This window comes from Lindgomyces ingoldianus (assembly GCF_010093535.1).
Source record: "Lindgomyces ingoldianus strain ATCC 200398 unplaced genomic scaffold BDR25scaffold_25, whole genome shotgun sequence".
Lineage (NCBI taxonomy): Eukaryota > Fungi > Ascomycota > Dothideomycetes > Pleosporales > Lindgomycetaceae > Lindgomyces > Lindgomyces ingoldianus.
In genome coordinates, this window is record NW_022985186.1 from 238,350 (window position 1) to 251,418 (window position 13,069).

Sequence of the window (13,069 nt, forward strand, 5' to 3'; positions counted from 1 at the left end):
TACATGACACCATTATCTGTCCTCTGTGATAAATGTCATGAGAAGAGCAATTCAAAGCCGTGCCCATATCCTCAAACTTGTAATTCCTAGAGGATGGCTATAGATGAATATTCCTAGAACGCCGGTGTGGTGTGATTAGAATAATCTATGCCACTTCCCGTCCCACTCCAGTGAAACGCTACGCCACATGGCGGTCAGATGACCTCTCCCACACAAAACTCTACCGTGGGTAATGCATTATATCAAACCTGTCCTTTCTCCTCGACTCTGAGCCACAGATTACAGGAGAGATTGCATCTTTCCAAGACAGACAAAATCGTGATGAAGCTGAACACTGCCTTGACTATTTAGTAGACCTAGCCTCTATTAGCTCCATTCTTCGTCGGAAAATAGATATGAGATATGTGCTCTTTGTAGAGACCTCTACGTGGTTTTGAGATTCGGTGTATCGGGAGGCAGACTACCTTCACAATCTATCACCCGCAAACAGCTTGCACCATGAAAGGTTTCCCAAAGCAACCTGCTCGTACTGCAGCTCTTTGCTCAAAGTCATTTTTTCTATCGCCGAATCGCCACTAGTTAATCGAATGGTCTATAGCCATAGCAGCGAACGTTATTCTCAACACTAGGTCTATTGCCGCTGCACTCCTTCTACCCGCTTTTATTTCAAAGCCTACGGATCCAATGAAACAAACGTCGATTGCTATAGGCCTAAGTAGTGGAGGGAGTGTTCTACTCGTCGCCTTCTGGGATGATAACGGAAGCCGCATCACTCAACTCAAAAGGGGTGCTAGCCGTCATATTTGTAAAGGCGACAGTCACGGGATTATCCAGCGAAGCAGTAAATTTCGTTAGTTGACAGATCAGGGGTAGCTACCGATGACCTCGTTCCCTGGAAGCGTCTTTTCTTTTTTCGGTTCAGTAATCCTATGTTTATGAGAGAGGTGCGCCCGAAGCCCTCGTGTCTGCTGTTCTCAGCGTCACAGTATTGCAAATACATATTTTGACAGAGCCTGTTGAAACTGCCATTCTACGTGGGAACTCAACGTCAAGCTGCTCAGGCACCATCTGCTGGGAGAGCAACAACCATGCAGAACCCTGCCCACTATATGGCACCTTGTCCGTGCGACTTTATAGCTACACTGCCATACATATACTGGCCGGCGATTCCTTGTGTCGTACATCTGTAATCTTACTTACGTCTAATTTACCCGGGAACGTCAATATATTGACAGCAATCCTCATGATTCCTGCGCAAAGGATCCGAACAACGAATATAGATTTCAGTGTGTCCAACCGTTAGTTACGGAGCCTTTTGGAGGCTGTATAGTACAGTTACGGAAGAGGAGGCTGTTACTAACTAACTGTACAGAGAAGATGACGTTAGTGTATAGTTAGGATACAGTAACTAAAGTATATTAAAGTATTATAAAGTAATTACGCTAAAGCTAAAGACTATACCTAATTAGAAAGTTATAATACCTCTTATAAGATCTACTGTTATTAATCTTACTATTTTAATGTACTCTATAAGCTTAGTTAGCTTACTAGTAATAGTGTTATTATATAACTAATTTTTTTATAGTTAAAAAGCCTTTATTATTAACACTAATAGTTAATTTTTTTTTATTATAATAGTCTTCTTAGCCTATAAAAAGCACTACTTATACTTACATAAAGTTACTAAAATTAATAAGAAATTAAGAGTAATTTTATAAAAAATAAAGTAGTAAAGTTAACTTTACTACTACTACTACTTAAGCAGCTAAGTAAGTAGCTAATTTTTAGTGTACTTATTTTCTACTAAAAAATTAAAGTAAAAGTTTAACTTATTAACTTTCTACCTTCTTTTTAAGCTATAACTTTTGTTATTATAAAGAATAGTAAGGTTAACTAAAAGGGCCTTCTTAAGGCGCTTATTATGTAAGTTACTATAAGCTACTAAAAGCTTTTTTTATAATATCTTTAGTAATACTGCTTTTTTTTTTCTTTTTCTTCTTAAAGGTTTTTAAGTAGTGTGTATAAATCTTTTAAATAAATAACTTTATATGCTTATACTAAGATAAGTAGTGTTTCTAGTAGTCTTTAAACTAAAAAAGGTAAAAAGATAAGTTAAAAATAGTTACTACATAGTAGTAAAAGATCTCTAGCTTTAAAACAAACGTTTTTTAGTACATAGTAAGCTTCTTAATGCTAAAGGCAACGCTGTTTTTAAAGTAGTTACTATAGTGCTTATAAAATAAGCGCTTTCTTTATACTCTAAGCTTATTATTAATTACCTATAAGTATATAATTATTTACTATAAGCTACTATAGCCTAATTTACTAGTGCTGCCTTTAAAGTGTTTAGTTATTTTATAAAAGATCTTTAAAAAGTTTTTTATGCGCTTTACTTTTACTTATTTATTATTAGTAAAGCTGTTAAGTAGAGAATTATAACTATTATTTTTAATATTATTATTAACCTTGTTAGTAAGGCCTATGTTATAGCGCTTAAATTAGATAAAGCACTAAATAGGCTTTTTAAGTTTAAAATAACATAGAATTATAAGATAAATAAAATACTATTAATAAAGCTTAAATTAATTTTAAAAAGCTATATTAGCTAGCTTTTATTTTTATAAGCTTATATTATTACTATAAATAACTGCCTTAATAATAATTTAAATAGTATAGCTAGCGCAGTGTACTTAGTTATTGCTACTAAAGTTAAGGTTTATGTGGAAGTTAAAATAATTAATAAGCTAAATATTATTATTTAACATATTATTTACTATAAAGCAGTAGAATTTTAACTTAATATTATACTTCTAAAGAACCTTAATAATAGTACATGCTTAATTTATGCTAGTCTTGTTACTATATAAGTTTTTAAAGCTAATAAGTAGGTCTTATAGCTAGGTGTTAGCATCTATGTACGCATTTATAAGCTGTATAAGCTAAGTTTAATAGAGCTTACTTACTAATAAAATTTGTAATAACTTTTAGCATTAAAAAGTAGTTAAAACTACTTTACTTATCTAAGCTTAACATAATTTTACTATAAGCTTTATATAATTGTCAGATTTGCGCACCTACTGTCAAGACAGGAGGAACGCTTGACGAAAGCTGCTACATAGTACGAGCAATAAGCTCGAACAGTATGTTGCTGTAAATTGCAGCATTTTGCAGCATGTTGCAGCAAATTGCAGCATTTTGCAGCATGTTGCAGCAGTTTGCAGCAAATTGCAGCAAATTGCAGCATGTTGCAGCAGTTTGCAGCAAATTGCAGAAAATTGCAGCATTTTGCAAGCTGGTCGCGCATAGGGCAAGTGCGCGAGGGACTCGGATCGGCAAAACAAAAAGCCGAGCAACACGAGTAGAGCAGAAAAAGGATCGATAAATCAACACAATCAATACAATCAATAAATCATCCCATACATCATATCCAAACCCATCATTCATCTCAGGAAGCCTAGAAACAGTGCTTCAATCTGACAATAATATAGTTTAAATTTTCTCTTTTTACTTTATAAAACTATTATAAAGATATTATAATAGTATAGTTAAAAAAGTAAGAAAAGTGTTAAAAAAATTAAGTTAATTTTAAGTAATAAAACTTTAATATTTAGCTAAAGTTAATTACTATAGTAACTAATTAGATATAACTACCTAGTTAATAAACACCTGCGCTAGAGCACTCTTCTGCTACAGTGTATAAGCTACTTGCTGCCTTGCTCCTACTACCTCTACTGCTACTATAAAGGGATTTAAAGGCCTTTAAGAGCTATTTAGTAGTACACTAATGTTAGCATTAATTCTATAAACTACTTTAAGATGCCTTACTATATAAATGTTACTATTAATAAGTTTAGCTACTTTTTAAACACTAGCTTTATAGTAAGCTTAATAAAGCTATAGCTACTTCTTCTTACTTACTTTAGTAACATGCTACAGATTTACACTATATTTTTACATAAATAACACTTTTTAGTGCCTAAAAAGTTATAACTTATGCTTTATAACGTATTCCACCACTGAACCCGCCAAACCACTGAACCTGACAAAATCTCTTGGCATTGCAAACACTACATACAAGACGCGATGTCTAAACAACACAAGACTATACTAACTTAGCAAGAAGGCAGAATTATCCTTGCGCTCTAGGCCTACTGCTTACACTAATTTAAACGCGTATAATAAGCTATAGTAGCTTTTAATGTGCCTTATTAGCAGCTTACTACTTAGCTTAATAGAATTATGTTTTAACCTACTATACAACTAAATTACTAGAAACTTACTGCAACTAAAAAGTAAATAATTATATAATATATTCTTAACCTTAATTTATAAGGATTTGCGCCCTAGCTGTGTAAAGTAGTAGATATAGTAAACAAACTATTAGCTGCGCGTAGTAGAACACTAGTAAAGATAAACTAGCCTACACAGTTTATGTCTTATACAGAAAAGCTTAAAATAGCGTTTAATTAAGTAAAAGACTACTAGAGAATACTTTAAAAAGACTTAAAGTTAATTATAAAGTAGTTTAAGCTTATATAAAACATAATAGTAAAATATAGTGTTTATAATAATAATATTTATAACTTTAACAAGACTAGCTTCTAGATAGGCATAATTAGCACTATAAAAGTTATTATAAGTTTAGAAAGACATATAAGGCTTATTTTTATATAGCTAGGTAACTAGAAATAGGTTACTATAATCTAGAGCATCTGCGCTGCTAGCTACACTACCCTACTATTTATTATTTACAAAGGACGCGTCTACATCTCTACCTAGTATAAAAAGATGTTAATACTATGTAATTAAAAGCTATTAGTTTTTAAAAATAGCTAAATAAATAACACACTTAGTCTTAAGTAGTTAAAGCACTTTAATAAGTATATAAAGATGTGTTAGGTAGAGGTATATAGGCTGCTTATACTAGATAGCTATAAGAGCTACCTAAACTAAAATTTTAAAGATTATTACTTTATATAAAAAATTCTTATGCTCTATATGCCTGCGCATTTATTGCATATTCTCTAGCTACTTAACATAGTGTGCTTTTTACTATTAAAGCTTAAGTACTTTTAGTGTATATAAGACTTAGCACGCTAACATGTATAGTATGTTAACAAAAAATGCTTTTTTCTAGCCTTTAAAAACACGTTTTTAAACATTTTTATGTATAATAACTATAAAAAGGCCTTTAAGGCATCTAGACTAGTTTCTATTAACACATAAGTAGTCCTTAATTATCTTAACATGCAGCTGTGTACCTTACTACTAGAACCTCTACTAGAAACACTATAGTAATTAAAGACCTTAAGTAATTTATATAAATTTAGATTATAATTAAAGCTTATATATAATTTCTTTATATAATTACTAATAACAGCATAAGAAAGCTTTTTATAGCTTATAAAAAAAGCTAAAGAGATGCTACATAGAAATATACTTATAAAGGCGCGTGTATAAGAGCTTAAAAAGTAATTAGTAGACATAACTAAGCGTAAGGGGCGTAAAAGAAAGTAGATCTAGTAAGGTAGCATAATAGAGTATAGAACTGCAGCAGCGCAGGTAGCTGCTAAGGCGTCTATAGTAGCTTAGTAGTTAAAGAAGGCTTGTAGTGGTAGTAATTAAGAAAGAGCCTAACTAGCTCTGCAGCGCTGTGGGAACTATAGGGAGACTAGGCACAACGCTTATACATGCAAAAAGGATAAAGAAGAAGCACTAGAATTAGATGCAGGCATGTTGTACATAAGTTCTCTATTTAGTTATAAATAAAATTAGAGTTTTATATGTAGTGTTTACAATGCCAAGAGATTTTGTCAGGTTCAGTGGTTTGGCAGGTTCAGTGGTGGAATACGTTATAATATTTTAGCTAATTTACACTTAATTTAACACTAGAACACTTTATATTATTTTAGTTAATTTTAAAAGTAATTTTAATATTATAGTAAGCATTATTTAAGTGCTCTTTAGCCTAGGTATTTTATATATGCTTTAAAAAAGTTACTTTACGCAAGGATAGCATAGATAGGCTAGGTAAAGCTATATAGGCCTTCTCTAAGTGTTAGAATAAAGCAGCATAATATATTTAAGTAGTAGAACAGCTAGATAAGGCATGTAAAAATAAAGCTTATAAAGATAAAGCTTATAAAAATAAGGCCTATAAAGTAGTAACACACTAAAATAACTATGTTATTAATTAAAATAAAAATTAAAACATGATAATAAGTAAAAAAATAATATAAATAGCATAGTTACTAAATTTATTAAAAAATTACTAATAAAATAAGTAATAATAGTATTCTCTGCATTAATCTTTAAATATAAGCCCTTTAGCCCTTAGTAACCTGCCTTTAACTGCCTAAAACTACTAAAAATTCTATATAACTACTGTAAACAGTTAGTACAGCAGCCTTATGTATAGTACAGTATACTAAGTAGATGCCCTGTACGTACGTACGTGACCAAAATCAGTGTACTGCAGTACTGTACTATTAGGTGTACTAACGGTTGGACACACTGATAGATTTTCCTTTTAGCAAGATCGCAGAAAATGGGCTCGCCAACCTGCGGGAAGCCATTGATAGGTGGACCCCCAATATAATTAAAAGACTTGGGATAGAGGGAGAGGCAGAATTTCCCAATGGTGTGCGAATTATAGCAGCCAGAAGAAGGCCCTGCCGCCACTAAACGAGATTTGTTTGCAGTAGAAGAGAAATTAGTCAGAGAGTAAGATAAATCCCTTATATGTAAGAAGAGATTAAATTGGATTTTGATAGGATAGAACAGTGTTTGTTACAGACTTTTATCAACTTATTGTAGAGCAATCCCCATATCTGTCCTATGAAATCAGTGTCCTGGAAGGGACATCAAAACGGATGCTTCGCCAACAATCCCCAGATTTGCAGTCCCAAAACGCCCATACAGATTGGAATATCCCTCCCGGAATTTATTAAATGTCCTCATGTATTCTCATAGCACAGCAAAGGTTTCGTCACAGAATTGTCGTTTGTTCACGTGACCACGAGCCGTCTGTCTCGTCAGGGGTTTAAGACCCATCACCCCATCCAACGCTCCCTCCTCCTTCATAAAAAGTCGAGTATGTTTGCCCGACAGCCTGTTCTGTTTCGTGCCGTCACAGGCTTATTCTATCGTGCGGAAAATCTGGGCCCCAACCACGCCTCATCCAAAAGCTGCGCCAAAAGCGTAGCATGGCGGATTCCGCCCTTGCAATATTTTGTGGCGAGCATCACGATACTCAAAAGTCGTCCTATTCTTTAGTCCTACGCTACCGTACGTGTCGTTGCTGGCATCTTCGAAGCCTAGTAATAACTCGAAGGAGCTCAGTTCTGCCTCGACTCATCGCCTTCGACAAATGTCACCTCAATTTGAGGACAGATTGCAAGACGAAGAGTCACGAGACATGTGTCCCCTAGAAAGAGGCCGACGTGGACAATTGGACGGTGACGATTCAACAGTACAAATACGAGGCTATCGTAGGGTTCATTGGTTCTGCATCTCCGCACTCACAACACGTCTATATCATCTACCTTTCAACTATCATAATTAAGACTACCACTTCTCAACCTCCTATCTTAGAACCGGCAATTTACTTTCAATCATGGCAGCCAATATTATCCTCAACACCGGAGCCATCGCGGCATCATTGATTCCACTCGCTTTTATCAAGAAGCCTACGGATCCAATGAAACAAACATCGATCGCCATAGGTGTGGGGAGTGGCGGGAGTATCCCGCACGTTGCCATTTGGGGTGAAGATGGCGCTCGCATCTCCCAATATAAGGGAAGTGCGAATGGTCATATTTGCAAAGGAGAGACTTGGCAAACAGTTGTGGACAATTACCAAAACGGAATGAGGCCAGCGAACCCTAGCTATATTTCCGTTGTCATGCAGGAAAATGACGCCATTTGCGTTGCTGCCATATCGGTCTCTGGCAACGGCCAGCAGTGGACTTGGACCGGAGACATGGCTTACACTTGCGGTGCCCAATGGATGGAAAGCGATTACACCTTCCAAGGATCCAATGTGCCCATTCGATGTGCATGGCTAGACGCAGATCATACCAACGGTGTTATTGCAAACGGAATGAGTATGCATATCCAAGATTTCACGGCCGATCCGGGTCTGGTTGCACAGTATCAAGAAAACACGGACAGACTATGCAAAAATACCAAAAGATTCACCTTCTGGCCTGGTACTGTTCCGGATGCGACGATCCCAATATTCACGCCGCCCTTAGAGTACACAAGGAACACGAACGAAAACAACCCTGACCCTACAGCGCCAGATATGTCAGGTTCACTGAAAGAGCCAGATCGTGGAAAAGATAGAGGGAACAGGGCCTACCCCGATGGCACAGACTTGAAGGGCTGGAGCATTGCCCGCAAGAAACGGCACGCGAAGGACTCCAAGAGCCGCAGAGGTATCAAACAAGCCTTAAGTGAAACTCTCGTTGTCAGCCACTTCCCCAGCCACAGCGCTAGAGAGATGTGCGAGGATCCGATGGCTTTCAGTTGGGACTTTGTGTCGGTCCAAGAAGGCCTTCTCTGCGACATGACTCTTCGGAAGCTCTGGCCAGTTTGCACTCCGAGTCTCAAGACAGAGTGCTTCGACGTTTCCAATGTAACTCTGAACGTTGAGGGGCTGCACAAGAGAAGCGATGTACCTAACAAGCATTACACAAAGCAGTATGAATGGGGTCTTACCAACGAGAAACGAGCGTTACTGCCCCCAATGAAACCCACTAAGGATGAGAAGCGATCGCTATTTTCTCGCAAGAAGCGGCCTGGCGACAGGTGCAACCCCAAGGAGTGAGCCACGATGTTCCGATCTGAGACAATATTCTAAGTCCTGCGATAGGTGAGAGCAGGGTCCTGGGTAATGTTCAAGATCGTGGGACTTGAGATAGGGAGCAAGCCAGCCACAGGACTAGATCAAGATAAGTCAGATGATGCAAATTGTGGTTTCATAATCATGCAGCTATGCGAGAAGCTGATGGAGTGAGGTGTATTGTGCGTAAGTGCTCTCTGGCAGAGTATTTATTTACATCTATAACAGTAGGGGCAGTGAGGGCCATGGCAATAGCGAAGAGGCTATAGTGAAGGTAGTAGGAACAATAGTAAGGGCAGTAAGGGATGTTGTAGCACAGGGAAGGAAGATTTCTGTGTTAGGAATGCGACACCCCCCTAGATAGTTTATGCAATGAATTATCTATATACTGTATACAGTGTAATGCTCTTTCTGTTAATTATTTCTATCTAGCAGCACAACAATTTTTAAACTAGTTTCTTAGATAAACTTAAAGTGCTTAAGTATAGTAAAACTGTTTATAAGTCTGTCTGCTAGTATTTAATCTATTTTAGTTTAAATAACTTTAATTTATCTCTTCTAAGCCTTCTGTTAAAGCTACACGTAGTAGATGTAAATGTACAGTCACCTACTAAAAGTTATTAGCCACTCAACAACCTAAGCTCTGCAGGGGTATAGTGAGCCTATTTAGAAAAGAGGTTACTTAGCTAATTACTACCTAAATTAAAAGATTTTTGTTTCTATAAGAAGCCTACTTTTAGGCTTATCTTCTAGTGTTATAGTTACTTAATAGTAAGTTAGCTTGCCTTTATTTTAGATAAATTTCTTTATGCGCTTTAACTAACTTAGAATACTCTTTTTTTTTATTCGCTAGTGTAATATTTGCCTATTCTTCTATAAGAATATCTACTATTAGCTTATAAGTAGTAATAATATTCTTGTTACTTTAAAATACAAAGCGTTATAATCTACTAAGAGTTTTAATTAAGTTTAAATTAGAACTTTATAAAGGCTAATCTATCTATATTATGCTATAGTTATCTATATACTTTTAGATAGCCTTTATAGTATAAATAGAGGCTCTATCCTACATGTATATGCTAATACTGCGTTTCTCTATAAGCTGCTTATAAAATAAGATGCTAATAGTATATAGAATCTAGTAGTATTTATTAGTATTATTATGCTTACCTTTTTAGTTAATAAACCGCTTTAATTTAAAATTAAAAGAAATTACACTAAATATAAAGACTATAGTTCTTCTAAACTTAAATATAAGCTTTAGATACTAACTCTTATACACTTTTCTATACTACTACTACATATATAGAGGTTTAGTGTTAAATCTAACTTTAACTATTATTTTATTATAATAGGCTATGTAAACTACATTACTACTCTTTCTATATTAATAAATTTAGGTAAAGTAGAGTTATTTTTCTTTATATATAGCTAAGAGCTAAAGGTTGTAACATAGATAAACAGCATAGTACTTATATTTTACAAGAGATCTTTTTATAATACTAGCATGTATGTAGCAGTAGGTTTTTAACAGTGTTGTAATAGTCTAGAGTATAGTAAAGAAATTATTTACTACTTAGTAAATTAAATGCCTTTTAGCGCGTTAATTAAGACTTAGAGCCTAGCCTGTACACAGGGATGTTGTATAGATAGGCAAAGGCTGCTTGCGCAGCTAGCGGATGTTATATGTAATTGTTAACTTAAGAATGCTAAGATGCTTTAAAATTTTGCTAGCGCTTACGCTGTAAAGGTAAAATTGCTATATTATATTAATAATAGACTTAGATAACTCTTTGCGTAAGAGTTTATTTACTTTTGTAACTACTAAAAAAGTAGTAATTTAATTAACATACACTACAGGCGAGTTACTTACAAACCTAAGTTACTTGCTTTTACTAAGACTACACTAAACTACTATTTTTACACTAATGTATTTCTAATAACACTACTTACATATAATAAAAAGTATTAGATATAGCTTATATTTTAAGCTTTTAAATAAAATATAACACTTTTAAAGGAATATATATTAGAGCTATGTACAAAGCTCTTTAAAAACAATAATAAATAACTAATATAACATACTTTATAGGCAAGTTGCTTACACACCTAAGTTACTTACTTTTGCTAAGACCCTACTAAACTACTTTTTTTACACTAATGCATTCTCTACAACACTACTTAGACGTGCTAAAAAAATGTTAGATATAGCTTACACTCTAAGCTTTTAAATAAGACATAAAACTCTTTAAAAAATGTGCTATAGCTATGTATAAAGTCTTATAAAAGATAATAAATATCTATAGCGCTAGACAACCTTTATAAGCTAATTTTACAGCTAAATTATAAAGGCTAGGCAATAAAAAGAAGCAGGTAATTATTAAGACTATACTTAAGCTATATGTGTAAGGAATTTCCCCTTAAATAGCATTTATAGCTAATATAGCTAATTCTTTGCGCACTAAGCGTAATCTAGGCTATGTTTATATAAACTAGCCTAGTATGTTTGTAAAGTGTTATTTAAAGCTTAAAGTAAAGTTTTAAGTGCAAGTATAGTTAAAAGATATTTAGCTAATTATAAACTTTATCTTACTAAAGTTATACGTGTTATTATTCTAAATGCTATACTTAGCTTTAATATTCTCTATAAGGCTAAACTTGCTCTAAATTACTTTAAAACTCTTATAAAAAGCTCTTTTATAGTTATACTTACACTTAAATATTACTTTAAGCTCTAAATAACGCTTTATAAACATACTAGGCTAGTTTATGTAAATATAGCCTAGATTATGCTTAGCGCGCAAAGAATTAGCTATATTAGCTATAAATGCTATTTAAGAGAAAATTTCTTGCGCATATAGCTTAAGTATAGTTTTAATAATTACCTGCTTCTTTTTATTACCTAGCCTTTATAATTTAGCTGTAGAATTAGCTTGTAAAGGTTATTTAGCGCTATAGTTATTTATTATTTTTTATAAAACTTTGCATATAGCTATAGCACATTTTTTTAAGAGTTTTATGTCTTATTTAAAAGCTTAGAGTGTAAGCTGTATCTAACATTCTTTTAGCACATCTAAGTAGTGTTGTAGGGAATGCATTAGTGTAGAAAGGGTAGTTTAGTAGGGTCTTAGCAAAAGTAAGCAACTTAGGTGTGTAAGCAACTTGCCTGTGAAGTACGTTACTAAATAACTTTTATAAGTTAATTCTATAGCTAATATAGCTAATTCTTTACATGCTGAGTATAAAGTAGGCTATATTAATATAAAATAGCTTAGTATATATCGCAACTACTAATTAGAGAGCAATGAGGAGCAAGTGTATTGACTACAAGAAGCTCATAGAGAGTCTGCCTATGTAGCGGGAGCTTAGGCGCGAAGCGTCTTAGGCTGCTTGTTCTAAACACTGGCGCGACACCAGGCTCATGTGCGCAACACTAGGTCCCTGTGCTCTTCTTACGCGATAGTATATTTATAAAGCATTATTTAAAGCCTAAAGTAAAGTTTTAAGTATAAGTATTGTTAGTAAATATTTAGCTTATTATAAAGCTAATTTTATTAAAGTTATATATGTTATTATTTTAGATACTATCATTAGCTTTAAATTACTTTAAAAAATTTATAAACAGCTTTTCATAGTTATAGTTATACTTAAACTTTACTTTAAGCTTTAAATAACACTTTTAAAACATACTAAGCTAGTTTATACTAACATAGCCTAGATTACACTTAGTGTGTAAGGAGCTAGCTATATTAGCTATAGCTACTAGCTAAAAGAAAAATCCTTACACACCTAGCTTAAGTATCTAGCTTTTATAAGTTAGCTATAAAATTAGCTTATAAAAATTATCTATTATATTAGTTACGTATCATTTTTTAAAAGATTTTATATATAGCTATAGTATATTACTTTAAAAATGTTATATTTTATTTAAAAGCCTAAAGCATAGGCTGTATTAAATATTCTTTTATCCAAGTAGTGTTGTTAGAAATATATTAGTGTAGAAAGAGTAGCTAAGTGTAGTTTTAGTAAAAGTAAGTAACATAGGTGTGTAAGCAACTTGCCTGTAGTGTACGTTAATATTAACTATTAAAACATAATAAATATATAGCTGCAAAGCCTTCTACTGAAGAAAGGGGATGTTGGTCTTCTATTAAATATATAACCCACTCTATAACCTATTGTTGCAGTGGATTTATATCCTGTCCTATGTTGTTTACTGGCTTC

The 13,069-nt window shown here is 33.7% G+C and overlaps 1 protein-coding gene across 1 annotated transcript; it reads left to right on the forward strand.

The window, feature by feature from the left end:
* Positions 1-7,732: 7,732 nt before the first annotated feature.
* On the forward strand, positions 7,733-8,647 carry BDR25DRAFT_203090 (uncharacterized protein; the record flags this gene model as incomplete). Its single annotated transcript, XM_033684412.1, has 1 exon — positions 7,733-8,647. A coding segment is annotated over one exon (915 nt), but the record flags the coding sequence as incomplete, so codon positions are not given.
* Between the last annotated feature and the right edge of the window lie 4,422 nt (positions 8,648-13,069).